The 27441-nt window shown below is 55.6% G+C and overlaps 1 protein-coding gene and 1 long non-coding RNA gene across 3 annotated transcripts in view; both read right to left on the bottom strand.

Annotated features, from left to right (window-relative positions):
• Nucleotides 1-2768: 2768 nt before the first annotated feature.
• On the bottom strand, nucleotides 2769-15590 carry PGF (placental growth factor). Of its 2 annotated transcripts, XM_058739695.1 has the most exons (7): nucleotides 15032-15590; nucleotides 13753-13795; nucleotides 9236-9432; nucleotides 8396-8472; nucleotides 6259-6288; nucleotides 6091-6153; nucleotides 2769-3560 (listed from the first exon to the last, which is right to left on the bottom strand). In XM_058739695.1, exons 1-7 carry the CDS (start codon nucleotides 15104-15106, stop codon nucleotides 3533-3535), a joined length of 513 nt encoding a protein of 170 aa, XP_058595678.1. In that variant the 5' UTR covers nucleotides 15107-15590; the 3' UTR covers nucleotides 2769-3532. The 2 variants fall into 2 exon arrangements, with proteins under 2 accessions (XP_058595678.1, XP_058595679.1); XM_058739696.1 differs by lacking the exon at nucleotides 6091-6153 and having other exon boundaries at nucleotides 15032-15560.
• A 2275-nt stretch (nucleotides 15591-17865) lies between these two features.
• LOC131517517 (uncharacterized) overlaps nucleotides 17866-27441 on the bottom strand; it is a 37293-nt gene continuing 27717 nt past the window's right edge. Inside the window, exons 4-5 of the long non-coding RNA XR_009264624.1 lie at nucleotides 26364-26479; nucleotides 17866-18602 (exon numbers count right to left, since the gene is read on the bottom strand). This is a non-coding gene — a long non-coding RNA (uncharacterized LOC131517517). The remainder of the gene's footprint in view (nucleotides 18603-26363; nucleotides 26480-27441) is intronic.

A 27441-nucleotide genomic window follows, 5' to 3' on the forward strand; every position in this document is an offset into this window, starting at 1 on the left:
TTTGGGGAGATCTTTTTTTTTTTTTTTTTAAGTTTATTTATTATTTATTTTGAGAGAGAGAGAGAGCACAAGCAGGGGAGGGGCAGAGAGAGAGAGAGAGAGGGAGAGAAAGAGAATTCCAACCAGGCTCTGTGTGGTCAGCGTGGGGCCCAGTGAGGGGCTCAAACCCACGAACCATGAGATCATGACCTGAGCCAAAACCAAGAGTCAGACGCTTAACCGACTGAGTCACCCAGGCACCCCAGGGAAATCTTCTAATGTTCCTGTCACTTTAATTTAGGAAAGGCCCAGCCCCATCTAGGCTGGTCTATCCAATTTAAGAACCAACTCATTTTCCTCCCTCAGGCAGGGTATGAATTTGTCCCAAGGGAATGGGGAGGTCATGGGCACAGTCTGCCCTTGTACCTGCCCTGCCCTCTCCACAGCTCCTCTCTCCTCTTTTTTTTTTTTTTTTTTTTTTTTTTTTTATTTATTTTTGGGACAGAGAGAGACAGAGCATGAACGGGGGAGGGGTAGAGAGAGAGGGAGACACAGAATCGGAAACAGGCTCCAGGCTCCGAGCCATCAGCCCAGAGCCTGACGCGGGGCTCGAACTCACGGACCGCGAGATCGTGACCTGGCTGAAGTCGGACGCTTAACCGACTGCGCCAACCAGGCGCCCCTCCTCTCTCCTCTTTTACACGCGGTCAGGAAGGAGTGACTGGGGCAAAGGCATGCTTAGCTGTGGCCGCGTCTTCTCTGTGGTGAATGCATCTGGCATGATGGGCATCTGGAGGCCAACTCTCTTGTGGGGCACACCGCAGGGCACCCCACAGCACTGTTCCCTGATGCGTTCCCCTTCCAGCTCTATATCTGACACCCCCACTCAGCGCTTGCCCCAACCCCACACCCATACAGCCCACAGCCCATGGGGTCTCCTTACCTGCAGCTTTTCCTCTCAGGAGAACATGTGTAAGGCAGCTCAGGGCCATTCACCTCCCACCATGTCCCCCCGGCCCATGGGAAATTCCTGCTGGATGCCCCTCTCTCTCCTCTGTCACCCTTCAGTTCTCCACTCCCCTCAGATGCCATCCAGATAGCACGTGGGCTAATCTGCACAGAGCAAATCCAGCTCCGGGGAGAAGATGCGAAGGGGTCGGCAACCCAGGTCTCCAGGGACCTCGCCTCCTCCTCTCTCCCCCTCCCCTTCCCTGGCCTCCGCTTGTGAAGACTGAGGAAGGGGGTGCTGGGTGGTGTTTGGGGCCACCAGTCATCTCATAGTAAATCCTGTAGGAGATGTGTCCAGCCCCAAATTGTTTCTCTTCGTTTTAGAGTGTGACGTACTCAAGACCCCTTTTTCCTTAGCTCTGAGTCTAGTCATCAATTTGAGCAACAGAAAAGTCCATCCAATATCTTGCAACATATAGTCGGTCTCTCCCCTCAAATATAAGCTCCGCGAGAGCAGGTCCTTGCACGTTAGTCCCCACTGAATCCTTGGTGCCTCGGACCGTGTCAGGAGCACAGGGGGTGCTCTACAAACATGTAACGAGCAAATGAAGAGGGCCTTCTAAGACCTGTGGGGCTGCCAGTATGGTCAAATGGACCAGCCACTTCCTTTCCTACTCGTTCCTGAGCCTCCCGCCCCGGATGCAGATTTTCACTTCCGGCCTCTGGGAGCTTCCCTGGTCTCTGGCTCTCTACAGGGGTCACTGGGATGGGGAAGCTGAACTCCATGTGAGCGGCCCTGTGGGGGGTCCCTGGCAAGGAGCCAAAGGCCTGGCCAAGGGGAAGGGGTGATCTTCTGAGTTTTCAGTCTGTCAAAGGCAGTGGCTCAGGATGGCTGCAGCCCAAGAGTGGAGAAGTAGGAGAGAAGTGCATCTCTCCTGTAAAGTGTGTCCCCTGAGGCTGGCCCACAACGCACCCCCCCCCCCTCCCCGTGACCATGCCAGAAGCACATTCTGACCAGACTGTCCTCCAGGGGGCCCAGGCCTCAGGGAACACACTGCCAAGGGCAGCTGCCTCAGCAGGGCTGTTCCACCCCACCCCACCCCACCCCGACCGGCCTGTCCATGGCTTCCCTCCAAAGCCTGAGGCTGGCCCCTACCCACTGGGTCCCTGTGGTTTTGTCCTGAGCCACCTCAAGTGACAGAAGTGGGGAATTCCCCCTCCCACAACGCCACACACCATAAACACACACACGCCTTGCAGGTCACGGGCAGGTGGGAATCTGGTAGTACGTGGTTTGGACTGAAAAAAGAAAAAAGAAAATTTTTCTCGTTTCATGCCAAGGTGTTCAGGAGAAGGCAGAGGAAGATGGGAGGTAAAAGGAAGAAGAAATCGGGCAGCATCTGGGAATCCCCGCCCGCGCCAGCAGCCCGAGCAGGCTTGGGATGCTGCAGCCGGGACGTCTGTCCCAAAGGGCTGGGAGAAGACTGGGAGCCCCCATTCCTCAGGGACCAGGGGGCCAGCACCGGACTGAGAGTGGGACGGCCCTGGGGGAAGGGGAAAGGGAGTGCGCTCTTGAAGATGAGGGTGTTCGGGGTGGCTGGGGCCAGGGCCCCCAACTTTGAGGCCAAGATTACATCTTGGGAACCCGTCGCGACGGGAGGAGCGGACCCCAGGGTTTTGCCTGAAGCAGTGGGGGAGAAGACACTCCAGGGTGCGGCAGGAGAGGCCGGAGCTGGCCCCAGGGCTGCCCTGAGCGCAGCCTCCCTCTTCCTGTCCTGCTTCCACGTTTTTGCCGTTGAGGCCCACTGCTGCGGCAGACACACTCCCCTGGGAAAGCTGTCTCCAGACTAGAATACTTTATTCAAGAGAATCTGGCTTGGCAGCCGGACAGCCACCGAGGGGCGGCTTGCTCCACGTCCGGCCTAGGGCCGCCTCTTTGCTTGTGTCCCTGAGAGGGGCAGGTGGTGATGCCTTGACCGTAAAGAACAATGTCCCAGCACGAAGCGGTGCAAGACGTCAGGACAGACTAGGGCGCGAGGAGTGGCAAAGGCCCCCAGGCAAGCATCGTTCTCTGGGGCTGAACTCGGCGGATCTCCAGGGTGCGGAGCTGCTGCCCAGAGGAGGAGGAGGAGGAGGACGCAGAAGGACCCCTCCATCCCCGGCGTGCCTTCCCCTCCAGCCTGGGCCCGGGCGACAGAACAGGCTCCTCCGCTCCTGCGGGGGCGAGGGGCTCCCAAAGCCAGCGCTGTTGGTCCACGCGGTCCAGGGTCGGAACAGGAGGCAGGTCCCATTCTGTCTCCTGCTCCGGGGAAGCCCACCGGGCCCTGGCGTGCCCCTCACAAAGCCGCGTCTGCGCGCTTCTCCCGCAGCTGAAACACACATGGGTCCGTGGCTGCCTTCTTTCTTTCTCTCACGTTCTGTTTAAGGCACTGAATTCCTGAGGGTCCTGTCCCTCCCTGCCCCTCATCCTGGAGGAAGCAAATCATTCAGCAGGGATACAATTGGCTAATAAATAGAGGGCAGGTGTCAGCAGGGAGGTAACTGAGAGTGTGACGGTAATAAATACAGGAGCCGGGTGGGGGTTGTCTCTCTTCTGAGGGGCTGGTTACCTCCGGGGAACAGTATTGCCGCACCTGCCAGAGACCAAACACAGAAAGGGGGTATCAGCACCCTGTGAGGGCAGGGTCCCTCCTATGGGAGGGGGGACAGGCCTGGAGGGAAAGCTTGGACAGGGAGCACAGGGAGATTGCAGCACTCCTGGGTCTCTGCTTGCACCGAGGCCAAGACGCTAGGAGTTACCCTTCACCAAGCACTTACCCACGTGCCCAGCCCTGTGCTAAGCCCTCTTTCATTGCCCTTTAACAACATCCCATGAGGAAGGCCCTGCTATCATGACCCTTTAGAAGACAAAACAAAAACAAAAAACAACTAAGGCCCAGAAAGGTTAAGAAACTTGCCCGAGGTCACACAGCTAGTCAGTGACAGAGCCAACTTTGAACCCAGCCTGGCTTCATGCAATAATGCCTCCGGTTACTCGAGGACCACAGTCTTCTAACAGGGGTACGGGCAACCCTAGATGTGCATGAAGATTGTCCAAGGGGTATGTGAGTATGGATGGTGTTAAGAGAATCAGTTTTCAGCCTCCACACGTCCTCTGCCTGAAAACTGCATGAGAAATTGCCTGAGGTCTGTTTCCCCACCACCTTGGTCACAACTGCCCCGCTCCCTTTAGGAAGGAAAGAAGCATCTTGTCCTTTCCAAATCCAGCTCAGTACTTTGCCCCAGGGTAAAACTAGTGGGGTGGGGACAGTGACCAAAAGAACAACCTGAGATATCCATGTAGGTGCTGAAAAAGGAGATATGGCCAATGACCAGGTAACCAAGGCTTTCGCAAGTCAAGTGGTTTCCAAGTCTTCGCTTTCAACAAAATTGAACAATTTAACCGAACTGTCAGCTCATAAGCCAAGAGAAGTAATTTTTGTTAGCAGATCACCTTGAGGCTTTTGGCAAATAACTTGGAAGGAGTTCAAATGATTGTATGACATCTAGTCCCATTTACTTCTTTCTGGGAGCATGGTTTCTCAACCTTTCCCTCTATTAAAAAATGAAAATGGAATTAATGCTGAATCCTGTCTCAGTCTGGCAGGAGGTAACATTTGTTAGTGGATTCATTAACTAATTAAAAAGAGGTAGCCACCATCATCTCATTGAGATGCATTCCCTGTAAGATTGATTATACTTTTATGTTTAACATTTATTAAAATATGACATATCTGTGCTGTTTGGATCAACTGGTACTACCAATAATTACCGTGATAACTTATTCCAGGAAAGGACTTAGTTTAGAGTTTTCTGTTCACAGGAAAATGAAAACAATTCAAATTTATACACCATTGTTATGGCAGATAAATGTGACAAGGGGACACATAATGGACTTTTGAACATTAAAAAAAATATTAAACTAGGGGCGCCTGGGTGGCTCGGTCAGTTAAGCATCCGACTTCGGCTCAGGTCATGATCTCACACTCCGGGAGTTCGAGCCCCGCGTCGGGCTCTGTGCTGACAGCTCAGAGCCTGGAGCCTGCTTTGGATTCTGTGTCTCCCTCTCTCTCTGCCCCTCCCCTGCTCACACTCTGTCTTTCTCTCTCTCTCTCAAAAATAAATTAACATTAAAAAAACAAAAAAACAACAACAAAAAAATTGGGCTGAAATTCTATGGGGGAAGCAGAATGGAAACACAGGTTCAAGTTAAAAAGAAGCAACGTAAACATGCAGCTATTAAAGCAAAGCGTTCACATTTGTTTTTAAGTGCGTGATGGGAACTCTTAGGGTGGCTGATTCTATAGGGTGTACCCAAAGAATTCTATAATGACTTTATTAAAACATTAATATTTATACCATGCCAGAAACGATATCCTATGTACCTATTTATACTTTTGATGAACTTCTAATTTTTCAAGTTCAATGTCAACTTAAAAAGAAGCGAGGGAGAACGTGGGCTTTTGAAATTCTCTCAGGAGATTCCCAAATGAGATGTTTGAGGACCACTGTCCAGGCAGATGGAGGAACGGGACACTTTCTATGTGGGGCTGCCGGGCAGGGGCTGGGGGCGGGGGCGGTGCACATGGACCACACTGCCGGCTCTTTCCCCAAGTCCATGCCTGGGCCCAAGGGGGAAGCGAGGGCTGCACACATTCAGGAGACCGGCATCCCCAGTACCCCTGTCTTCACAGGGCCACTAGGAAGTAGCCCCAGATGTGTTTTCAGTTGTGAGAATATTTTTCACTAGAATGGAAGCACTATAGGAGCAAGAATCATGTTGGTTTGTTCATGGAGGTACCTCGTACACAGTAAGTGCTTGGGAGATGCGTGTAGAATGACTGCATGTTCTCCTCCTTCTACACACAGAGGAAAATGAGGGTCAGAGAGGTCACGTGACTTGCTAAAGGCCATGAAGAGACTCAGGGCTAAGCCTGATGAAGAACCAAGTTCCCCTGATGCTTCCTGGGCCCTAGATTCCCTAGGAGACACTTGCCTGTTCTGCCCCAAGACTGCCCTGGCCTTGCCTTTCCCCTTCCCGACCACTGATCCCTGCTGGCAGGGCAGGGGCCCCCTCTGGCCCAGACTCCTTGCCATCCCTGGTCCCCCCCTCCGCGCACTCACAGGTGGCAGTCTCTGGGTCTCTGCTTCTCTCTCTTCCTCTTCCCCCTGCCCTTGGGTCTCCTCCTGCAATAAGCCAAAAGCGTCAAGACAAAGTGGCTGGGGGCCCCCATGCTAGGACAGAGGCTGGCAGGCCCGAGAATAGCCCGGAGCCCCAGCCAGGCCACTTACCTTTCTGGCTTCATCTTCTCCCGCAGAGGCCTGGGAAAACAGACAGAGAGACCAGGGGACAATCAGGAAGCCAGTAAGTAGGGGGCTCCCCGCCACCCAGGCACCTCTCAGACATCCAGCCCTGGTCCTGCAGTTAGTGTTGAGACCACCAGGGGGCAGAATGGAGCCAGTGAGGGAGGGACGGCCAGAGGCCTCTGGACGTCAGCTTCCACTCAAAGCTCTTGTGACCCCACCGCTAGAATTAGGAACCTCCTCTTGGGCCCCTTCCCACAGCCTTGTGCACTCCTCAGCCTCTTGGCATCAAGTCTGTGGACTTGCGGGTTTGTTCTCTGCTGATTTTCTCTGTTCAGTTCCTTCCCTGGTACCTGCCCTTCCTCCCAGAGTGCATGCTGGGAGTTTCTACAAGGACAGCGAATGAGGGGCAAAGCCATGGACTGGAGGATGGTTGCCACCAGCTCAGGATGCCTGTTGGGGCACAACGGCCACCCCCACCCTGGGGATGTATGACACTGCGGGTGACAGCAGGGGGAGTGCGTGAGGGGGTGACGCTAAGGGAGGTGAGCACGAGCCCCACAGTCACCAGGCATGTCCTAGTTCTGCCTCCAGGGCTGTGGCTGTTCGCCCAGAAGTGAGAAGAAAGGTGTCCCTGTTGCCCAACCCACTGGAAGGGAACAGGGCCTCCGTCTTTCCTGGGAACAGGGGTGGGGGCGTGGGCAGTATGGTAACAGTCGGCTTTGGGGCCGGGGCAATGCTGCCCCAGGCTGGCTGTCATCCTTAGGAGCCAGTGCAGGGTACCAGGGCATCCTGGTACCAGGGACTGCCTGGTCATGTCTCTGCCATCTTGGGCCAGTCAGAGACGGTCTGTGAGCCTTCGTCTCCTCGGTCTGCCTGCCCCAAAAGAGTGGCTGTGAGGGCAGAGGTGACGTAGAAGGTGAAATGTCACCATCTGGCACTGTGCCCAGAAGGGTTCATTACTGAGCTATTGTTACATGACTAAGCCCTGGCCAGGACGGAAAGGAGGAAATGGAGTGAAGCAGGGCCTCCAATAGAGGTAGAGTGAAGAGGGCCTAGAGCCTGGGCTCTGGTCCAAAAGGGGTGGCCCGAGTCCTGGACAGGAGGCAGGGCCCAGCCCAGGGCAGCAGTGAGGCTCCTGAAGAATGTGGTTATGGCCATGAGAGGCAGCATGAGAAATGGAAGGCTTAGGGATTATATAGGCTGGGGTTCCCTGACTAGCCTCAGTTTACCTCATTTGTAAAATGGGGATGACAATAGTACCTGCCTCCTAGGGTTGTTATGAGAGGAGGGACCTTGTCTGTCTTGCTCACCACTGTATCCCAAGCATCTAGGGCAGTGCCTGGCATACAGCAGGCACTCAATAAATGTTTGTTGAATGAATGAGAAAACATTCAAGTGCCTAGTGTGGGGCACAAAAGAGGTGCACACAATAAATGGTGCCTCTCCCCCTGTCTTCTGGCCTCAGGTCAGGGCTCGGGACCTCTAGTCTGGTGCCTCCATCTATGTATGGCCCAGGGCACCAGGAGAATGGGTTCCAGCCCATTTCTCTCCTCCCTGAGCCTGGTTAAAGTGCCAGGCCTGCTGCCCCTGGTAACTAATGTTCAGGGTGCTCTGGGCAAAGGCAGCAAGACTGCTGGTTAGAGGCTCTGCCAGGCGGAGGTTGGCTTTAAAGAAAGCCACTGACTCCTTCTTTCTGCCACTTTTCTCCTGCCAGAGCGTATCCCTCTCTGTGCCCCTCAGTCCAGTCGCCCCTTCCCTGGGCGCCAGCCTGGCCTAGGACTAAGTCCAGGCTAGCAATGTCTTAGCCCCAGGCACGTCTTCCAGGGCTGTGGCGGCCCCCTCCCACCTCAGGGAGGGGGAGAGCGCACCCCCAGCCCCTCCAAGTCTGGGACGGACCCTGGCTTCCTCTGCCCCTGTGGCTTCTCAGGCAACTGTGTTCCAGCTGATGGGACCACTTCCCCGGGCAAAACTGGCTGATGTGGAGCATAAAAGGCAGCTGCTACTGGTCCCTTATTTCCTTCGTCTCCCTCAGCCAGGAAGACAGCGCAGGAGGGATGGGCAGCCACTGGGCTGAGGCTCCCAAATGAGAAGGGCCTGTCCCTGCCGCTCCCCGAGGACCTACCTGCACTCGCAACGGACGTGCTGAGAGAATGTCAGCTCCACGTAGGAGGGCCGGTCCTCAGAGTGGATCTTCAGGAGCTTCCAGGAGAGAAAGGTTTAAGGCCGGGATTGGAGGATGGCCCCTGGGTTTCCAATAGTCTCTCCACCCCCTCCCCGGGAGCGGGACCTGACTCCTTGTTTGCCACCAGCCTTGGGATCACATACTCTCATTGTGCTTTGAGTCGGGGGCAAACAGCCCTCCCACCTGCATGTGGATCTGAGGGAGGCCCCTGTCCCTCCTTCCCCGGGGCCACCAGCATGGCAATAGTGTAGGAAGGGAGACTCTGCTGTGGAGTCGGAGCGACCTACGTACAGTCTTGGTTCTTCTACCTGCTGAGCCAGTGAAATGCCAGCTCTGAACCTCAAGCCCTTCATCTGTGAAATGTAAATAACACTTGCCTTGAAGGATCGCGTGTTGACGTAACAGAAGTAACATTTAGGAGCACCTAGCACAGGGCTTGGCCTTACTAGCAAGTGCTTAATAAACAAGGTGTGTGTGTGTGTGTGTGTGTGTGTGTGTGTGTGTGTGTGTGTACGCGTGCCCATGTGCACACACGCAAAGCTCAGGGCACCGAATGCCCCTGGTACACACGAGGACTGCTTGCATCTGAACAGGTTTCCTTTCCAAACTCCACCAGACGTCCTTGGGTCATGGGGTAGGACCAGGCTAGAGCCCTTGGAGTGGGCTCCAAGCTGGGACGGGGCTCGGGAAGGGGGGAGCACTGTACTGGGGTGGGGAGTGCCGGGGCCTCGGAGTCAGTTCTGGTCCCGGGACCTTGGCCTGCTCTCCTCCCCTCCCTACCTGCATGGTGACATTGACCGTCTCTACGGGCACGCAGTGCAGGTTCTCATCACCACAGCAGCCGGTGCAGCGCAGCAGGGAGATGCAGGAGGGGCTGAACATGTGCTGCACCTCACTGGGGTACTCCGACACGATGTCCACCAGCCTCTCTAGTGCCCGGCAGTAGCTGCGGCCCCACACTTCCTGGAAGGGCACCACTACAAGGAGGCACAGACAGCTGGGTCAAGTCAGGAGGAGCCTGCCCCTCAAAGGCCCAGTGCCAGCTCCCCAAGCCCCGCAGGGCCTTCCAGGTTCAGCCCGCACTCCCTCCTCCAGGAAGCCCCCAGCCTGTATGAGCTCTGTGCTCTGAACTCCTGACATGATGCCTCTGGGAGGACTGCTGGACCCCTTGCTCCTCTGCCGGACAGAAACCACAGTGGAATGGAGTTTCTCAGGGTCTGGCCTCTCTGCTCTGTTCTCAACGCAGGCACCCACATCTGCCGTGGCACCCTTGGAACTTTGAGGAGCGTGTGTCTTGGGGGCTCCTCAGGCCCTCTGGGCCTTTCTCAGGCTTGATCGACTGCCTCCTTGATCTTGGGGAATTTGCAGAGAACAGTCAGTTCTGCATGACTGGCTTGTAGAGTCCCACAGGGAGGGTTAGCCTCCCCTTAGTCCTTATTTTCTGCCCCTCTCTGAGCCAGCTCCTCTACTCGGCAGCCAAGGCCACGGCCAGCAACGTGCGCTGTCCACATCACTCTCCATTTCAGTGGGACCAGCCCTCACATCAAGCTCAGCTGTATCACCATTATTCCCACCTTTGGGATGTGCTCTTTGTCCCCTTCCTGTTCCTAACCAAATAAAGCCCACTATCCCACCTCCTCTCCGGAGCCTTCTCCAACTTTCCCAGTATGAACAGATGTTCCTCCTTTGAGCATAATTTGGCCCCGAGGTTTTACCTTATCTTGGCCACTAGTGGCTCTTATCTCCTTTACAACCAAATCGAGGCTCCATGAGGACAGGGACCCAAGCACCCAGTAAAAATAGGCTAGGTAATTATTGATTGATTAGATGACAGTTCACTGAGGATTATCAGGGACATCCCTGACCCCCACCACATCCTAGTGGTTGTGACCAGGATCTTTTGTCGGCTCATCTGGAATCTCTCAAAAGATGCTCCTTCAGGCGAAGGCCTGGGGCCTGGTCCCAAACAGAGGCTTCCAGAAAGTGAGTAGCCAGAGTTAGGAGACCTGGCTTCTAGTCCTGGTCCTATAATGGCTGTGTGACCTGGGGGAGGTCACTTAAACTTTCTGGGTATATCAGTTTCCTCAGCTGGGGAAAAACAAGAAGGCTGGGAATAGATGGTTGCTAAGGTCTCTCTCGGCTCTGACACATGGTTTGGGATTCTGTGCTTGCAACCCAGCCCAGCCTTGAGACTGTGGGCAGAGAAACATCTCTAACTCTGGGTCATCCTGCCCTATACCTGATGGTTGTCCTCAGCTGATGGGGAAGGACAGGGAAGCTGGATCACCTGGGGGACCCTGCAGCCTCTGCCCTAGAGCAACGGCCGCTCCTAGCAGCCCCTCACTTCCTTCCATGGCCTTTCCTAGGAGGCAGAAGGGGCCGAAGTCCATTCCACTGAGCCTGGAAGGCCGTGAGTCTCAGGGTAATCTCAGAGGAAAAATAAACTTCAGCCCTAGCAGGGGCCCTCGGGAAAGGCTGCAAGCTGGTGGAAAATACCCGAGGCAGTGTATCCACGTGGAGCTGGCCAAGACGGCCACAGAGGCAATAAACCGTGCTTATCTGGGCGTCTGCTGCTGCATTCTGCCCTGTCTGCTTAGGGAGCACTAGGGGCTGGGCCCGGGGATAAGAGGGGGACCAGATGCCTGCCCTGATCCTACCCCTCCAGCCACGGGAATACTCTCCCTGGACACAAGTGGGACACAAGCCCCTCTCCCTGTAAGCGCCAGCCTTTGCAGTGCAAGGTCAGAGGAGCACCTCCCTATTGTAACTCCATGAGCACATGTTTAGTCTAAAATCCACGAGCACTATGTAACTCTGTTTCACCTCTGCCGTGGACAACATAAATAACAGCAGAGGGACAGCCGGCTGCCAAAGAGCCACAGACAGCTCAGTCTCCTGCTCTGGCACCGGCCATCAGGGAGGGGGACAGCAGCAGAGAAGGGGCACCTCAGCCCCTACCGTTCTACGAACAGGCTCCCACCCCGCCGGGCGGCCAGGGCCACGGCCAGGTTAAGCAGAGCTGCCTGGGCCTTGGCGGCAGAAGGGATTTCCTTTCCTCGCCCCCACACCCCACCATGCAGACTACGTCATCAGGACCCAGGCTCCATGGGCCACATGACCAGACTGTGTAAGGGAAGGGGTGGGGGGGGGTGGCTAAGAAGGAGGCGGGCTTTGTCTGGTTTACCTGGCAGCCACCAGGAAAAAGGGCAATTCGTCCCTGGAGGCCACTGTCTGGGCACGTGGGAGAAACAGAGGGGGCTATGTGAGGGGGGGTGGGCGAGGGGCTGGCTCCAGGAGTGTGGTGACCGCTCCCAGATGTGGGCTGAGCCCCTCAGGAAAGAGCTCTGCTCAGCTGCTCCTGTGAGCACTTCCTCTGGCCCCCTGACCTGCTCCGGAGGCGGGGTGGGGGTGAGAGGAACTCGAGGCTGTCGCTCGGTCAGTCACCTGGCCAGGGCTGGGCGGTTCCATGAGGCTGCGGCCAGGGCCGCAACTGGGCTCTCGGCGATCTCTCGCCAGCCCTGGCGGCAAGCCTCCAATCTGGTTCCATCTGCCTATGACCTGGGATGCAGGAGACACAGGAAGGGAAGTGTTTAATCCTGACAGCAAGCTCCTGGGGAGGGGCCGCAGAGCTGGGCTGAGCCGCCAGCCACAGCCTGAGTTCGGCAGGTGTCCTCTCCCTGGCACTGGCAGGGCACACAGCCAGCCTGCCGAAAAGGGACACGCTGCTCATGCCTGCACGGTCATGAGCCACGGGGAAGGCCGATGCTACGCACCCTGACTTTGCCACATCTACGGGGGCGCGTCTGAGGCTTTAGGTGGTCCCAAGGACCTCTCTGAGCCTCAGGTTCTCCATCTATAAAATGGGGAGAAAATGAATGCCTTCCCAGTTCACAGCTCGTGGCCAGCGCAGAATTAGAGGGACTGCCCAACACGAGTGCCATGAATAGTAGTAGCAAAAATCAACGTCTACGGTTGCAAAGTACGGACCCTTCTGTCTCTTGTCTGATGTTAGCAGGAGAGGATGGCATTTTCAGATTGTGGTAACTGGGGTCCAAAACTCATGGTGTTTCACCTGGCCACAGTCCACGCTCCCTGGCTGATTAGGCTGATAGGACGACAAGCAGGGGCCCTAATGAACTGACACTTCTAAGCCTCCTCACCCCTGGCCACGGGAGATATGTACTCCTGTGTCTCCTCCGTGGGAGTCAGAGAATCCCACGGTCTGGGAAAAAGAACGTCGGATATCATGTAATCTAATGTTCCTATTTTACAGACGAGGAAAAGGAAATTCAGACTTCTTTGGTACCTGTTACTGAAATACACTAAAAGCATCAAAAAGGTCATGGGGTGGAGACGGCTGATGGGTCCCTCCCCAAGTCCCAAGAGAATAATATTGTGCCAGAGCCAGCGGGCACAGCAGGGTGACAGGGCGAGTGTCAGTGAAGTTAAGGGCTGCTACCTCCCCCCAGCTTTTCAGTGCCCAGGAGAGTCTGGCCACCAGGCAGACAGGGCCCAGGGGGAGGGTGTTCCCAGCTCTCAGAGGCTACCACGAGTGTGCGTGTGCACGTCCCTACACGCTCCCTCTCCCACAGCACGAGGGGAAGCCTTAGTAGCGATGTGTGGCTTTGCTGCACGTCTCAGAGAGGCTGGGAGGGAGGAGCGAGACAGGGGGCCTGGCATGGGCCTCCTGCCTTCTGCACGTATGTCCCTTTGGCAAAAGACACACCCTTTGAACATTCCCTCTTGATGCAACCCCGGGGGTGAGGAGCGGAGGGGCCAGGGAGGGCACGACTCATGTTCTGTCTGTTTGTAATCAATGGAAAGGCCTGGTCAGATCCCTGCAGCTCCGCCAGGGCTGGGCTTCTGGGAAGGTCCCCTCACCCCTCCCTAATCCTCTTGACGGCTTGCCCACGGCAACCAGCTCCTGGATCCCTAGTATGGCTCCTGGCACTCACCGCCTACACTGCCCTCCAAGACCCCATCTGCCTCCTTACATTACATTGGGAAGGGGCTCCGAGCCAACTGAACAAACCCTGGATATACTGGCCCCAGCCTCACTGTCTGCGTGCTAGGTGACCCTGGCCCAGGAATACACCTCCCTGGGCTCCTGGGTCACAAGAGGAGGATCTCTCAAGCCCTGCCCACTTTGTCAGCTAGGATGTCAGCCAGCTTGCAGACTCTCCCCAACTTCATACCAGCCTGTACCCATCCTTCATGCCAGCACCTTAGTATCCTCTGCAGAGGACTGGGAGGGGCGGGCTTGGTGAGCACGTGCACCCCCAGCCCAGCGTGCTTACCTTCCACCTCTGATGAGCCATTCCCAGCAGACAAGGCCCACTGCTGTGGACAGAAAAGGGCAGAGATGAGGGGTCCACCTTGGGCTTCTGTGCTCTGGGGCCGAATTGACAAGAGCATAGAGGCCCCTCTGAGCTCCTTGCCACCCGCTGCACACGCTCTGCCCTCAGAGCCGCCTCTTTCCCAGTGCAACTAAGATCTCACCGGACCCTGCGTGGATCCCACCCTTTTCTCTGGCCTCAGTTTCCTCATTTGGATAGGGTGGAAGGCTACAGGCTTTTGCAGACCCTTGCCTTCTATGGCTCAAAGATCCTGCAACCCTTAGGGGTCTCCCTTCTCCCCAGCCCCAGGCCAGCCCTGCTGGGCCCTGTGCAGCCCGCCTTGGCTGGGTGCCAAAACCCCGGGGTGGGGGTGGGGGTGGGGGGCGGGAGGAGGTGATCAGCTGGTGGGAGCCGAGGGGCTGGAGCGGGTGGCGCCATGAGCTGGTGCTGCCGGTAACGTTACACCTCTGGCCAGCCCTGCAGCAGGCAGGCAGTGGCCAGTAGTGGGGCTCTTCCGCCCCTGCAGGACTGCCCAGCCCACCCACTCCTGGGTTGGGGCTGGGGACTCCTGGGGCAGCAGGACAGTGCAGTGGGAAGGGATCTCATTGGCTTTGTCAGGATTTCACTGCCCAAGCTGGCTCCCAGCCAGACTCACCCAGCTCCTGGGAAAAGGGCCCTGTTCGCTTCCCCAGGCCCTGCACTCAGGAACTCTGACTGCCCACCCGGGAAAGAGGGCACAGCAGGACCTCTTGTCTCACCCTCAGCCCACCCAGGAACCCTGGGCTCACCCAGAACCCTGGTGGGGGCAGGGCCCAGCCTCCCCACCAATGGCCTGTTCCGCTGGCTTCCCCTCCACCAGGCCAGGTCAGAGGTCCTGGGGGCGCCTGCCTGGTCATGGGGCCTCGACCCTGACCACAAGGCCAGGGACCCGCCTGGGATTAGTGGAGAGATGCTTTTAGCAAAGCCACCAGGGCTCCAGGGGCCAGACAGGAAACCTCCCTCCCTTCCCTGTGGCTTCCCTGCCCCCGCCAAGACAGACCCCGGAGCTTGAGTCTGGGACAGCCCAGCCTGAGGTCTTCTCCCAGAAGATGTGGTCCAGCCTGGCTCCTGGGAAGTGTGTGGACATCCATGGAGGTGCCGCTCCCAGGAGTGGGTCTGTGATTTCAGAGCCCCTGCCCCCAGTGCTGGCGGCTGGGAAGATAAGGGGGGGGGGGCAGGCCGGGGCTGGGATAGGTCTTACCTGGGGGGGCACAGCGGGCAGTGCCAGCCCAGCCAGGAGCTGCAGGAAGCAAGTGAACAGCCTCATGGCAGGCATCTTCTCAGACGTCCCAAGCCAGGAGGTTCCAAGGGAAAACCACCATGCTCGGCCCCCTGGGGGAGCCCCTGGCACAGGAGGAGAGGACCTCACTGCTGCTCCGAGGTCACCGCAGGTGGCCCGAGCATCCTCTGGAAGCCCCGGGAGCCTGAAGACCGCAGGTAGGGCTGGGGCTGGGGCACCTGATGCGGAGCGCCGGGCGGGGCGGGGCGGTGTGGGGCAGGCGGGTCCCTGGGGAGGTCCCTTCGGGCGCCCAGCGCGACCCCAGGGCCTCTCGTGGAGGCCAGTGGAGAGGCAGCCTCCTCCTCAGACAGCAGCTCCCTTCTGGGACTGCAGCCTGTTGGCGACTGGGTTTCAAGGGCCGTGAGAGGGGCGGGGCCACAGGCCAGCCCCGCCCACCGTCGACGAGGCCTGGGAGCGGCCCCCTCGGGTGGCTGCCGCTGCGGCCGCGCGGACCCGGGAGCGCCCGGCCCGCAGTGCGCGGAAGGGGCGCCCCCGCGGCGGCCGCTCCCGCCCCGCCGCCGCCCAGCCCGCAGCTTCCCGCGGGACGCCCGCGACCCAGGCGGCACCCAGGGCCGACCCCGAGAGGGGCCGGCGGCTGCGCTCCCGCTCCTCTGGGCTGGCGTGGGTGCGGGCATCCAGGTAGTGGAGCGCAACATTTGCCAGGGAGGCTCCTGACTGTCGCGGCCCCGGAAGAGACTGCAACTCCAGACCCCTAGGAAGGCAGCAGTTTGGTCTGGCCTTTTACAGTGCCACCTATGCCGTCCCCACAATCCCCGGGGGCGAAAGGCTTGTTAACCTCATTTTGTAGATGAAGAAACTGAGGTTCCCAGAGTGCCCCTGCCGGTATACGTCGCGCAAGTACATGCGCTCTTGAAAAGTGTGCGCGCGTGTGTTTTTGAGGAATTGACGGAAACAAAATGCAAGCCACGTGACTCCAGAACTGTGTCTGCACCCCAGGCACCATCCTCCTGGTCAGGCACTCAGACAGTAGGGCAGCCCAGCTGCGGGCACCTGGCTGAGGGTCCAGCACTGTTTCCTCCTGTGGGAAGGCAGTTTTCTCAGGCCGCTACATGTGGTTTGAGAGTGGCCTAGTGCAGCATTTCCTCCCGATCCCAGGAGACGGAAATCTCCGACTCAGCAGGGGTCTGCCTCTAGGGATCTGTGTGAGTCTGTGTGTGCACGCGTGGGCACTGGTGCGTGACTGTGGAGATCCACATGTGCTTTGGGTCCATGTGGTCTGCGTGCATATGTCTGCCGTATGTATGTCCGAGTGCGGCTTGTGTGTGGGTCTGGTCTCTCATATCTCTGCATGCTTGAGTGATTACGTGTGTGTACGTGTCTCTTCTGTGTCTCCAGGTGTGTTTGGAAGCGTCTGAATGTGCCTTTCAGTAGGATTGGGAATTTGTATGCCTGCCTGTGTCTTTGCGTGTGGATAAATATCCAGACTGGCTTCTGTGTATGACTGTGCATCTCTGTGCATTTGTGTGCGCCCTGCCATGGTCCTTGAGCGTTCATCACCCCACCACTCTCCATGCACAGCTCCCTGGCTGCAAGAACCCGACAGGATTCAGGGATTGGCCTGGGCCTGGGGCTGGTGGGCACTGTGGGAGGGGAGAGGCCTGGGGGGCAGCCCCTTACTGCTCACATTCCAGCCAAGAGCAGAGAGGCCAGGGCAGCCCCAGCTCTCACCCCAGTGACCTCTGTGTCCATTGCCTGCCTGCCCACCCACGCGGGGCTGCCGGAGATATTGCCTCCCTGCCTGGCCAAGCCCGGAGGTCCAAGAGCCAGGGGCCAGTCATCCACCAGCTAAGCGGGGGCTGCAAGGAACTTTCTGACGAGCTCCAGCATGTTAGGTAGGACTCATGGAGCTGACAGACTCCTTCCTGGGCCCAGGGTCATGGTGGAGGGTGTCTGGGCATCGCTATGCATGTGTATGGGGGTGAGCAGATCCGTGCATGCCTGGATCATATATGTTTGTCCATAATGTCTGTGTGGGCATAGCACATGTGTTTATGTGTGTTTCTTATTTTGGATTTGGATTTGTGTACGTGGGCACAAGCATGTGCTGTGCATGAGTGTGTATATTTAAATATCTGTATTGTATATGGCTGTCTATAACTGAATGTTTTCAGCACTTATGCATTGGGCATATTTGCCTGTAAATGTGTGTATAGGGATGCATATGTTATTTATGTGCATGTGTTTGTATTCATTCTTTAATTTGACCCATATTGCTTCAGTCCTACTATACTTTAGGCACTGGCCCAGGTGCTGGGGGTGTGGCGCAGGGGTTCCCTCAAGGCTTTGGTTCATGAGGGACAGGTACAGACAGCTGGGGATGCTGTACCCTCCTTCTACACTCTTGAGTGAACGGAATGCCTGGACCATGTCTGTGGTTCCCACAAGTGTGCCTGTGTTTTGTTTTTTGTTTTTGTCACTAAACTGGGGACCGCACCCTTCTAAACCTGGCTTCTTGGGTTGTGAGATGAATTAGCTACGGTAGGCTGGGGGCCGAAAGCAGCGAGACCCAACAATTTCATGGGTTAGACAGAAGCTCAGTCTTGCTCACATCCAGTCCAGGCGGGCGTGCTGGTGGCTCTGCTCCCCTGGATCACGGCCCCAGTCCTTACCAGCCGCATAACCTAAAGTGACTTCCGGTACTTCTCAGAGCCCCCCCCCCCCCCCCCCCCCCCCCCGCCTCCTCCGTCCCAAGTGGGAATAATGCTCCTGTCGCAAGTCAGGACTAACAGCCTGACTTCTGATTCAACTTTGGATTCTTATTAGAGATACAAAAACACTCCTGTTACAGGGCAGGGTCTTTGCCATCACGGACATGAGACAGATAGAAAATAAAGAATTTTCTGCTTCTGCCAATTGCAGAGGAGCAGGACGATGGAGGGACTGGCTTGTTCGAGTGAATGCGTGCGCACTCCTTCCTCCGCCTCCCGTGCCCTGTATTCTCCCCATCACCATCCAGGCGATCGGGCCCCAGCTGTCATCAAGGCCTTTTGAGTAGATCCACCGGCAGAACCAATGCTCGAAACTCCACAGGGAACTGGTTATCACCGCAATCACGCGTCGTCGCCGGGAAAGAAATGGTGTTCAGTGAGCACTTACTATGGGCCAAGCGCTGTGCCTGGCGCTTGAGCCACTTCAGCTAGGCTGAATGCCACCATAACACTGGGAGCTCGTTTTCGTGATTCCCATTTAGAATATGGGAAGATGGAGAGGCGAGAGCCGAAGTGATTTCCCCATAGTCATTTAGCTACTAAGAGAGCAGCAAAGTGAGGGTCAGCCTAAGTCTTTCTCCAAGTTCTGTCCAGCGGGCATAAGCTTTCTGTGCCAACCAGATTACCTACCTAGAAGGTAGGGCCCATGTCTTGAACGTTTTTCGGAGGCTTCCCCTTGCTAGAGCAGAGTGGGTGCTTGACAGACTCTGCAAGGTTGACGATGTGTGGCAGGGAGCAGCCCTCACCCAGGCCTGGAGCCGACCCTGTCGCAGGGAGTCGGACAAATATAGGTAAACACAGGGTCTGGGCCATGACAATAGTCACCCTGAGAAGCTGTGGGTTCTAGTCCTGCACACCAGGCTGCCAGGCAGGCCCCTTCCTCCCAAGGCCGTCCCAGCACACCAGGCTTCCCACACCTTGCATTAGTCATGGTTTTAGCCTGAAAACACCTGCCTCGACCCATCCCAATTTCCTGCCTTTCAGCTTCCTGACTCATTTTCCCATTTTGGCCTAGCCTTTTCATTGTGTTGATCCTCTGAACTATTTCCCAACTGTGACTTTTCCTACTCCCTTGATGACAATTCAGCATCTGTCTCAGGTGGCACGAGGTAAGCACACTCCCTGTGACCTTGTCCCTGAGCCCCAGACCTGGCTGTGGCATAGATGGGTGAGAAGTAGCATCTCCAAGGACTAGAATCTCTCCTTTCCTGGCTGGCAGGGACAGCAGCAGCCGGCAGCTTGGGCCGAGGGCCTTTCCACTTTATAGGCCGGACAAGCTGTAGCCACCAACTAGCCAAGGTCACCAGCAGGAAGCTGCTTGGTCAGTTTCATCTGCCTTCTCCTCCTACCCCCTGGGCTAGGGTCTCCTGTGGGCCCACCTCAGCCTTAACACTGAGCCCCTTTCCTTCTCTCCATGCACTTTTTCTTCTTAAGTTTATTTATTTATTTTAAGAGAGAGAGAGAGAGTGGGAGGGAGGGGTAGAAAGAGAGGGAGAGAGAATCCCAAGCAGGCTCTGCATCAGCAGCACGGAGCCCCGCGTGGGGCTTGAACTCACGCACCATGAGATCGTGACCCGAGCCAAAGCCAAGAGTCAGATGCTTAACTGACTAAGCCACCCAGGCGCCCCATCTCCATGAACTTCTTCAGGCAGTCTTGATAGCCTTGCCGGCCACTGGGTGAGGCCCTCCTCATCCAGGTCCCCCCAGCACCTTGAATTGCCCCTCCATCACAGCACCCGGCTCATAGTCTCATCACTGCCCAGCTGCTTGTCCGTCTTCCCTCAGACTGTAAGTCTGAGGAGGCAGACACCTGTTCACCCTTGGATTGCCAGCACCTTGTCCAGTGCCTGGCACACGTAATGTTTGTTGAGTTGGATCAATCCTCCAAACACTCTCTCCTCTCCCTACAGGGAAGACGTCCCAAGTCTGCCCATTCCTTACCCAATTGTCCTTCAGTCTTCAGAGGCAGCCCTCCGAGACCCCATGCTCCATACAACTTGGGTGGGCCTCTCTGTAGGGGTTAAGTGTGGGAGGACAACCTCCCATTACTATGTAATCACGCCCTGGGTTGGTCACCACAGCCCCACCAGCCCCCGGGGGACAAGGCTCATGCTTCTGGCCAGAGACCAGAACCCAGTGGGGGGCCTGGGGTGGGGTCAAGTTGGAAAGGAGACCAAAGCAGAGCCCACGGGTGATCCAGCAGTTCCCAGGGGTGGGAAACAAGATGGCACCCGCCACGAGGGCGGCGAACAAGGGAAGCCAGGCAAGGTGCCCGCCGCCTCGTCCCAGGCCTTTGGGGCGACGCGTCGTCACCAAAGGATCGGAAACCTGTACTTTGGGCACTTGGCAGCCAGGGCTGGGTTTTTCGTGTTTTCTGTAATTATTTCCCTTTTGTTCTCCCTTAGTATTTAGTAAAGCCCTTTGTGAAAATGCCAGCTGGTCTCAGCTGCGCTAAGAGGATGACAAAGGGGTCCTCTGTGCGTGCTCGGCCTTCGCCTTTAACGGAGGGACCTAGCTTAGCGGTGACAGCAGAGTCAAGGACCACCAAGGGCAAAGGGAGGCTCTGGGGCCACAGCCAGCACCTCGTGTTCAGCAGCCTCTCTGACGCTGAGTCCCAGATTGAGCTTTATTGAAACCAGAGGGGCTGGAGGGCTGGCCAGTCACGGCTGCTTTGAGGGAGGGCATTTGTTCAGATCCCGGTGGTGTCCAAAGCTCTTGAGAAATCCAGAGGCCAGGCACCTGCTGTGCTGCGGCTACCCAACGAGGGGGGCAGCCCCTCCCCAACTGGAGCCACTGGGCAGGCTGATGTCGAGGAATCGGGCTCACGAGCGGCTGCCAGAGCTGCCTCCCTCACCTGCCCTCCCAGCTCAGGAGCCTTGCTAAGCCTTGGTCCCCTGCCTGCATACTGTCCACCAGGGTGGATGTCCAGCAGTCCCTCCCCAACTGCGGGGACCCTCCACGTCCTCCTCTCCTGTGACTACGCCCTGCTTCTCCTCCTGCCCCTCTTCTTCCCCCCACCATGCGTCTCTCAGTTGCCCTGGTGAGAGGAGCCTGGGAGACCTTCCTCCTCAGGAACAATCGCCTCTTTCTCTCTGTTGTGTAAGTGATACGGGAGGAGAGGAAGCTATTTGTAACTAATCGGCTGTGATGTGGAACAGGAGCTCAGGGAGCCGACAGCTCGGGGCTGTCCCGCCTCTGTGACAGCTGGGTGGTTGGCGATGGCGATGGCGGGTCACCCTTCTCCTCCCCCACCCCAACGGGGAGGCCTGCAGGACGATGGCGGGCGGGCGGGGTGGGGTGGGGGGGTACCTCCTGTGCACCGGGCTCTGTGCCTGACATGCTGAATATAAGGGAATCTCACAGGCACCTTTGAGGGAAGTATTGCGGCTCTCACGTTTCAGGCGAGGACGTGAACTTTGAGAGAGTGAATTCTTTCAGCGAGCAAGCCCCAGAAGGGAGAGGGATGGACGAGGACCAGCTGAGGCTGTTCAAGAAGGCGGTGTTGTGCGGGGGACAGAGTCTGCTTCTCCCTCACTACGTGACCTTAGGCTAGTCTTTTCAGCTTGCTAACTCCAACTCAAAGGCTGATTGTGTGGTTTAAATGAGAAAGTGGAAGTCCGTCACGTAGCACAGGGCCTGGGACACCGTATGTGCTCAACAAATTCAGCTCTGATCATTTCCTGCAGAAAGGGGAAAGAGGGAAGCCAGATCACCCCCCACCAAGTTGCAAGCTGACCTCACCATGATCACCAGGATACGGTCACCATAGATAGCAGGAAAACCATCCCAGAGGAGGCTTTTAGATTATTCTTCTAGATTGAGATAAGTCTTCTAGATTATTCTTCTGCCCTCCAAGGGATGGAGCTAACCTCAGGGTCCTCCTTCTCCATTGAGTGGGAATCCTGGGAGAGGATGGGAGAGAAGAGGGCATCCACCACCATCGGGCCCCTTCTCTGTGTCACTTAATATTAGGAGGCGGAGGTGAGTCTCGTTCATAGACAATCACAGATAATTATGAATGAGCATCTGAAAAACCAGAATCAAGGTGCAAAGTGCTCTGGGAACATAAAGGGTGGGGAAGACGATGCTGGCGTGTGTGGTGTGTGTGTGGGCTGGCGGTGGAGAATCGAGATAAATATTGGATCTCCCTGGCCTGAGAATCCTGGCCATCCTTTCCCCCAGGGAAGGCATTCACCCCGGAAACTGGAAGATTCTGTGAAAGGGGAAGGGATATGGAGCCTAGAACCAGGGCCCTGGGGCTTCTTGGGGAAGAAGGTCTTCATGCCCCAGCCGTGTCTTCAAGGTGGCAGTGCGACGACAACGTTCTGTAGGCACTCCCCCAAAGGAAAAAAAAAAAAAAAAAAGCCTGCCTTCCAGGTAGTCACTGAGGGACTTCCCCGGGCACCTGCGTGTGGGGAGGTTGAGGAAAACAGCAACCCAAAGACCCGTCCCCAGCTCCTCAACCTCATGACACCGTGTCCAGAGGCTGCCAAGTCTAGGGAGAGAGCCGTTCTGGTCTGAAGGCTGTCACTCAACATCCCAGAACTGGCAGGGAGACGAGAGGCCTGGAGTCTTTGTTCGGTGCTCACACTGATGCGGAGGACCCCGGGGTGGAGGAGCGGTTCTGTTTCTGTCAGGAATCACGCCGTCTCTGTTGTGGGTCAAAAGGCCAGGGGAGGGGTGCCTGGGTGGCTCAGTCGGTTAAGCATCCGACTTTGGCTCAGGTCATGATCTCGCGGTCCGTGAGTTCGAGCCCCGCATCACGCTCTGTGCTGACAGCTCAGAGCCTGGAGCCTGTTTCTGATTCTGTGTCTCCCTCTCTCTCTGACCCTCCCCCGTTCATGCTGTCTCTCCCTGTCTCAAAAATAACAAAACATTAAAAAAAAAATTAAAAAAAAAAAAAAAGGCCAGGGGAGACAGTACAGACTAAACGTCTCATAATCGGAACAGCGTGGATGTGGGTGAGGATCCCTGTGATGGCTCATATCTGTTCCCTTGTAATGTCATCTCTGGGGGTGTTAGCCACTGGTCAGGTTGTCGTGGGGGCCAGCCGGTGAAGCAGCAGGACTCAAGCTAATGACGGGGGAGAGAAGGAGCTGCATCTTCTTTGGGTTCTTTGCGCATTCAGCCCTACTCAGTGCCAGTCCCTGGGCTCAGTGGTGGGGCCACCAAGGTGGTGGCCCTCGAGGGGCTTCTAATCCAGCGGGAAGGGTTTAATGTTGTCTTAAACCATACCAAGTCTGTGCAAACAAAACCCTACAAAGCGTCTGCCATGACTCACGGTCATAGGCAGGTGAGCAGCTCTAAATCTTAGATGGCCTATCCTCTCAAGGACTTTCAGACTTCTGAAAGAGAATGTCCCAGAAAATTCCCAGGAGGTCCACAGAGGGGCAAGAAAGGCTTTGCATAGAGAAGGTAATGCTTATTCAGCGTCTTACAGGATAGATGGAAATTTATCAGGAATCGAAAGGCCAAAGGAGCATTGTAGTCAAGGGGAGGTATGGATTATTTGCTGAGGTATGAACTATTTGAGGGCCATCGAGGAATCTGGGGGGGGGGGGCTGGACTGTGTGCAAGGGAGGGGAGGGACTGTGTCTGGAGATCAGCAAGATCTGGAAGGGAAGACTGAGATCAGATTGTGAAGTGTTTTGAAGGCAGAGTTCGTAGTTTATTCCAAGGGCTCCAGGGAGCCATTGAAAGTTCTTGAGCAGGAGAGTGAAATGGCCAAATGTGTATTTTATAGAAAAACTCTGGGCAGGTGGTGGGTTTGGCCTGGAGGCAGGAAGACTAGGTCTGTGGTCATCACAGAACAGAAAGTAGCCTGAACCGGGTTGTGGCTATGGGAGGAGATGGGACAGGACAGTGCTACCCAGAAAAAAGTTCACTTCCAAGCTTTCTTTACAGCAGGCTATGGCCTGATGACTTAGTTCTAGCCAATCTCTGCCCCTCAGGGCATCTTAGGATTCTGGGAATAAGTGGAAGCATTGGGTTTGACCTCTGGGAAGTCTCTTTAAAGAGAGAAGCATTTCTATCTGCCAAGTTTTTGCCTGGGACTCAACTATGATGGTAGGAGCGTGTGCAGTCATCTTGGACCAGGAAGATGAGTTGGAAGGACACTGGATCCCTAAAAAATTTCAGGGTCACTATACCAGCCCCGGCTTGCTTATATTCAGAATTATTTTATGAAAGAGGTGAATAAACTTCTGTCTCACTCAAGTCACAGTTATTTTTGGAGTTTTCTGTTAACATATGTGCTGCTCCACAGTTTGCCTTATAAAGGTGGGAAAAAAATGAGTTCTACAGTTCTACATGAGTTTTATAGAAAAAAGGCTGCATTCTTCCATGGCTTATCCTGGGGAGTGAGTCATATCACTGTTTCCTGGGGAGAACTGGGGCTCTCCTATTCCCCTGCAGTTTGAAGCAGGAATGGGGAGGCCACTGTTAAGGATACAGATGTGGCCCAGCTGAGCTGGACCCGCCTCACCAGCCACATCCCTCCCTTCCCAGCGCTCATCTTCCCCCAGAGAGCACAGGAAGGAAACTGTTGGGGGCGAGGGGTGCAGAGGGGAGCCAGATTAGTTCCTCTTATGGTTGGATTCCCAGGGGTGGAGGAGACAGAAAGTCTAGCAGAGCCTTCAACAGACAGACAGTGGACCTCCAGCTGGCCCTTTGGGCCCCAGGCTCTTCTGTGAGTCAAAGAACATTTGGCTGCTTCTCCAAAGATCCTCCTCTGCCCCCAGCTCCCCTCGTCTTGGAGAAGAACAGGGGCTTTGAGTCTATAGCCCTGGAGGCCCCAAGGGCCAGCACTGCCTCCTGCCTTGGGTAAAATGTAAGGGGCAGGAGCAGAGGGGCAGTTGGGCTAGAGGCAGACATCTACAACTGCACTCTCCACCTTGCCAGCTCTAGCTTTAGGTCAGGAAACCTTCAGGGAGTCCACTTCTCCTCAAGTGCTAATCAAATGCTCCAAGATGACCTCGCATACCTTGAATCACTTGCCTATCTCTCTGCCTGGAACCTGCAGGAGCGCCTGAGAACCTACACTTACTGAGCAGTTACTATGTGGCAATCTCACATGCACACGTCTGACCTCATTCCATTCTCACAACAGCCCCGAGTTAGCACCGGCCCCTTTTTAGTGGAGGAGAATGATAAGCCACAAACAGATTAACTTATCTCAGGTCACCCAGCTAGCGAGTGGCTGGGCTGGAACTTGAACACTAGTTACGTGACTCCAAAGACCAGGCTTTCTGTGCTAGACGTTGCTGGGGAGTCTCGGGGGCAGGCTAGGGGGCGTGGTGCTATGCCTGAAGTCACAGCGGGTGGTTTCCAGGTCCTCCCAAACCTAGATCAGTTTGTGAAGGAGGAGCATGGTCCTGGGCATCCCGCCTCCCAGCTCCCCTGCGTCCCACCCCGTCTCACCGCCCCTTCTTTTCGTCCTACCTTGTCTTCACTTCTCAGTGTCTGCACTCAGTTTTCAGGGACACTGGATTTGTACTTCGACCAGTAATAAAATTCAGGATCCCTTATAGAGATTTGGTGATTCCAACCCCCTTTCATATACTTAGTAGGCTGAAAACACCCCTGTGAGCCATCCAGTGAGATGGAACTGAGCTGTCCGGGGCCACGCAGCTGGAAAGGGACCTGGACCAAACTCGGTTTCTCAGCCCTGACCTCTGACCTCAGGCCTTTCAGCACTTTTTGAATGCCACCTACCCTGTTCCAGGCCCCCTGCTGGGTACCGGGGCCTAAGGCACACGCTTGGCCCCTGACACACTCAAAACCAGCAAGATTAGGAAGAAAAGCTAAGGCGTCGCCCCTAAGACCCAGAGCTGATGTAAGTTGCAGCTGGGGGTCGGGGTTGGGGGGTTCCTCAGAAGAGTCCATCCGAGGGACCCCTCCCCGCCTCTCTCCAGGGGGAAGATGGCACATTCCTGATGCTCGCCATATCCAAATATCACCTACACTGTTGTTTATTTGTTTGTGTATACTGATTCATCTTAAAAAGGAACTAACTTTAAAGGAAACGTCATAGCCCTACCTTAGGAAGGTAACTGTAAAAATCAATTAAACTCTAGGTGGTTGTTGCCGGTGAGGATTCTGAGCCTGGGGCCTGCTCTCTTTTTGTTTATGAGGTATGAGAGACACATTAGCCCCTAACTGAGGCTTTCTCCTTGACTCATCAGGAGGATGGAAAGAGGATTGGAAGGCAGATAGTTTTCTCTATTAAAGACTAGCCGAAATGATCACAAACATGCCCCAAATTGGGGCACCTGGGTGGCTCAGTCGGTTAGGTGTCCAACTCTTGATGTCGGCTCAGGTCATGATCTCACAGTTCGTGGGTTCGAGCCCCGTGTCGGGCTCTGCGCTGGCAGCATGGAGCCTGCTTGGGATTCTCTCTCTCCTTCTCTCTCTGCCCCTCCCCTGCACGCGCACTCTCTCTCTCTCAAAATAAATACATACGTGAAAAGTTAAAAAAAAAAAAAAAACAAAGAACATGCCCAAGTCATCTCATATGCTGTTCATACTTTAAGAACTAGTGGCATAGAAAAACGAAACTTCTAGTGCCTGTGGTCGGGGCAGGTATGATGTCTGGGGGGGTGGACCCCACGGGGCAATACGGAAGGGTTGTGTCATCTTCTCTCTAAGAGAGGACAAAGGATAGGTGGGCTTCTCAGCTTTGGTATATCCTTTTACAACGTGAAAAGAGAATTTTTTTTTTTTTTAAGTCTTTGAAGCTTGCTGTCTTGGGAGGCCCACAAGACCCCAGGTAACTTTCCTCTCTGTTATGGCTGAGAAAGCTCAGTAGACTAAGTTGCAGGGCCTACCTAAGCACATCCAGCAGGTTACCGCACAAAATACTGAGCAGACCCGTAACAGTCCTCTCTAGAGCATTCTCCGTCCCTCGATAGGTGAATGCAGCATCCTTTGTGCAGAAATCCTGTTCCCCATCAAAGAAAACCCAGTTCCGTGGAGGTTGGTCCTGGAAGAAGAGCTTCTGAGGAGCCATCTTGGGATTCTGATTTCGGCCCTCGAAACGAGGTTCGCCTTCCCTTGGGGTGTCTCACTTCCTGACTCCCACTGCTCCCACCCTGTTGGTTCCAGCGGGTGCTCCGAGGAAGGGAGGACAAAAGGGCCACAAACACCGAAGGAACAGGAATTGGTCAGTGCAAGAGCCTGAGACGTTTGTGTTCCAGTGTCAGGGTCCTGGTGACCTCGGTTCCAGGCCTGTGCCTGCTTCCACATGTAGGGCTCATCTGCTAGCCTACCACCTGGGGTCCCCCTAACTTTCCCCCCTCTTCATGGCCGAGTCCAAAGAACTCCCTCTCCCAGGCTGCCTGGCCAGGCCTTTCTGGTTCAGGGCTGGTTCTTGCACCAAGGGAAACACTTCTAACTGGTCTCAGCAATGCTTCCCCTTCCCGTGAGACTCACCTCTCAGGTTCGGGGTGTGGCCTAGCTGCACAGTCACTTTGTTTTCATTAAATAATATAAATTCATTGTAGAAAGTATGAATTAGCATAAAGATTAAAATAAAAATCACCCAACCTCATCATTCATAAAAACCCCTATTAATATTTTGTTGTATATCCCTCTAGGTTTTTTTCA

This window comes from Neofelis nebulosa, chromosome 7 (genome assembly GCF_028018385.1).
Source record: "Neofelis nebulosa isolate mNeoNeb1 chromosome 7, mNeoNeb1.pri, whole genome shotgun sequence".
Classification (NCBI taxonomy): Eukaryota; Metazoa; Chordata; class Mammalia; order Carnivora; family Felidae; genus Neofelis; species Neofelis nebulosa.

Bases quoted from the DNA above. Each gene is read 5' to 3' on its own strand.
- PGF (XM_058739695.1), bottom strand. From the start codon at position 15,106: ATGCCTGCCATGAGGCTGTTCACTTGCTTCCTGCAGCTCCTGGCTGGG. The intron at 13,796-15,031 runs GTAAGACCTATC...TTCTGTCCACAG, and splicing joins TGCCCGCTGTGCCCCCCCAG to CAGTGGGCCTTGTCTGCTGG. The intron at 6,154-6,258 runs GTAAGTGGCCTG...GGCTTATTGCAG, and splicing joins GAGAAGATGAAGCCAGAAAG to GAGGAGACCCAAGGGCAGGG.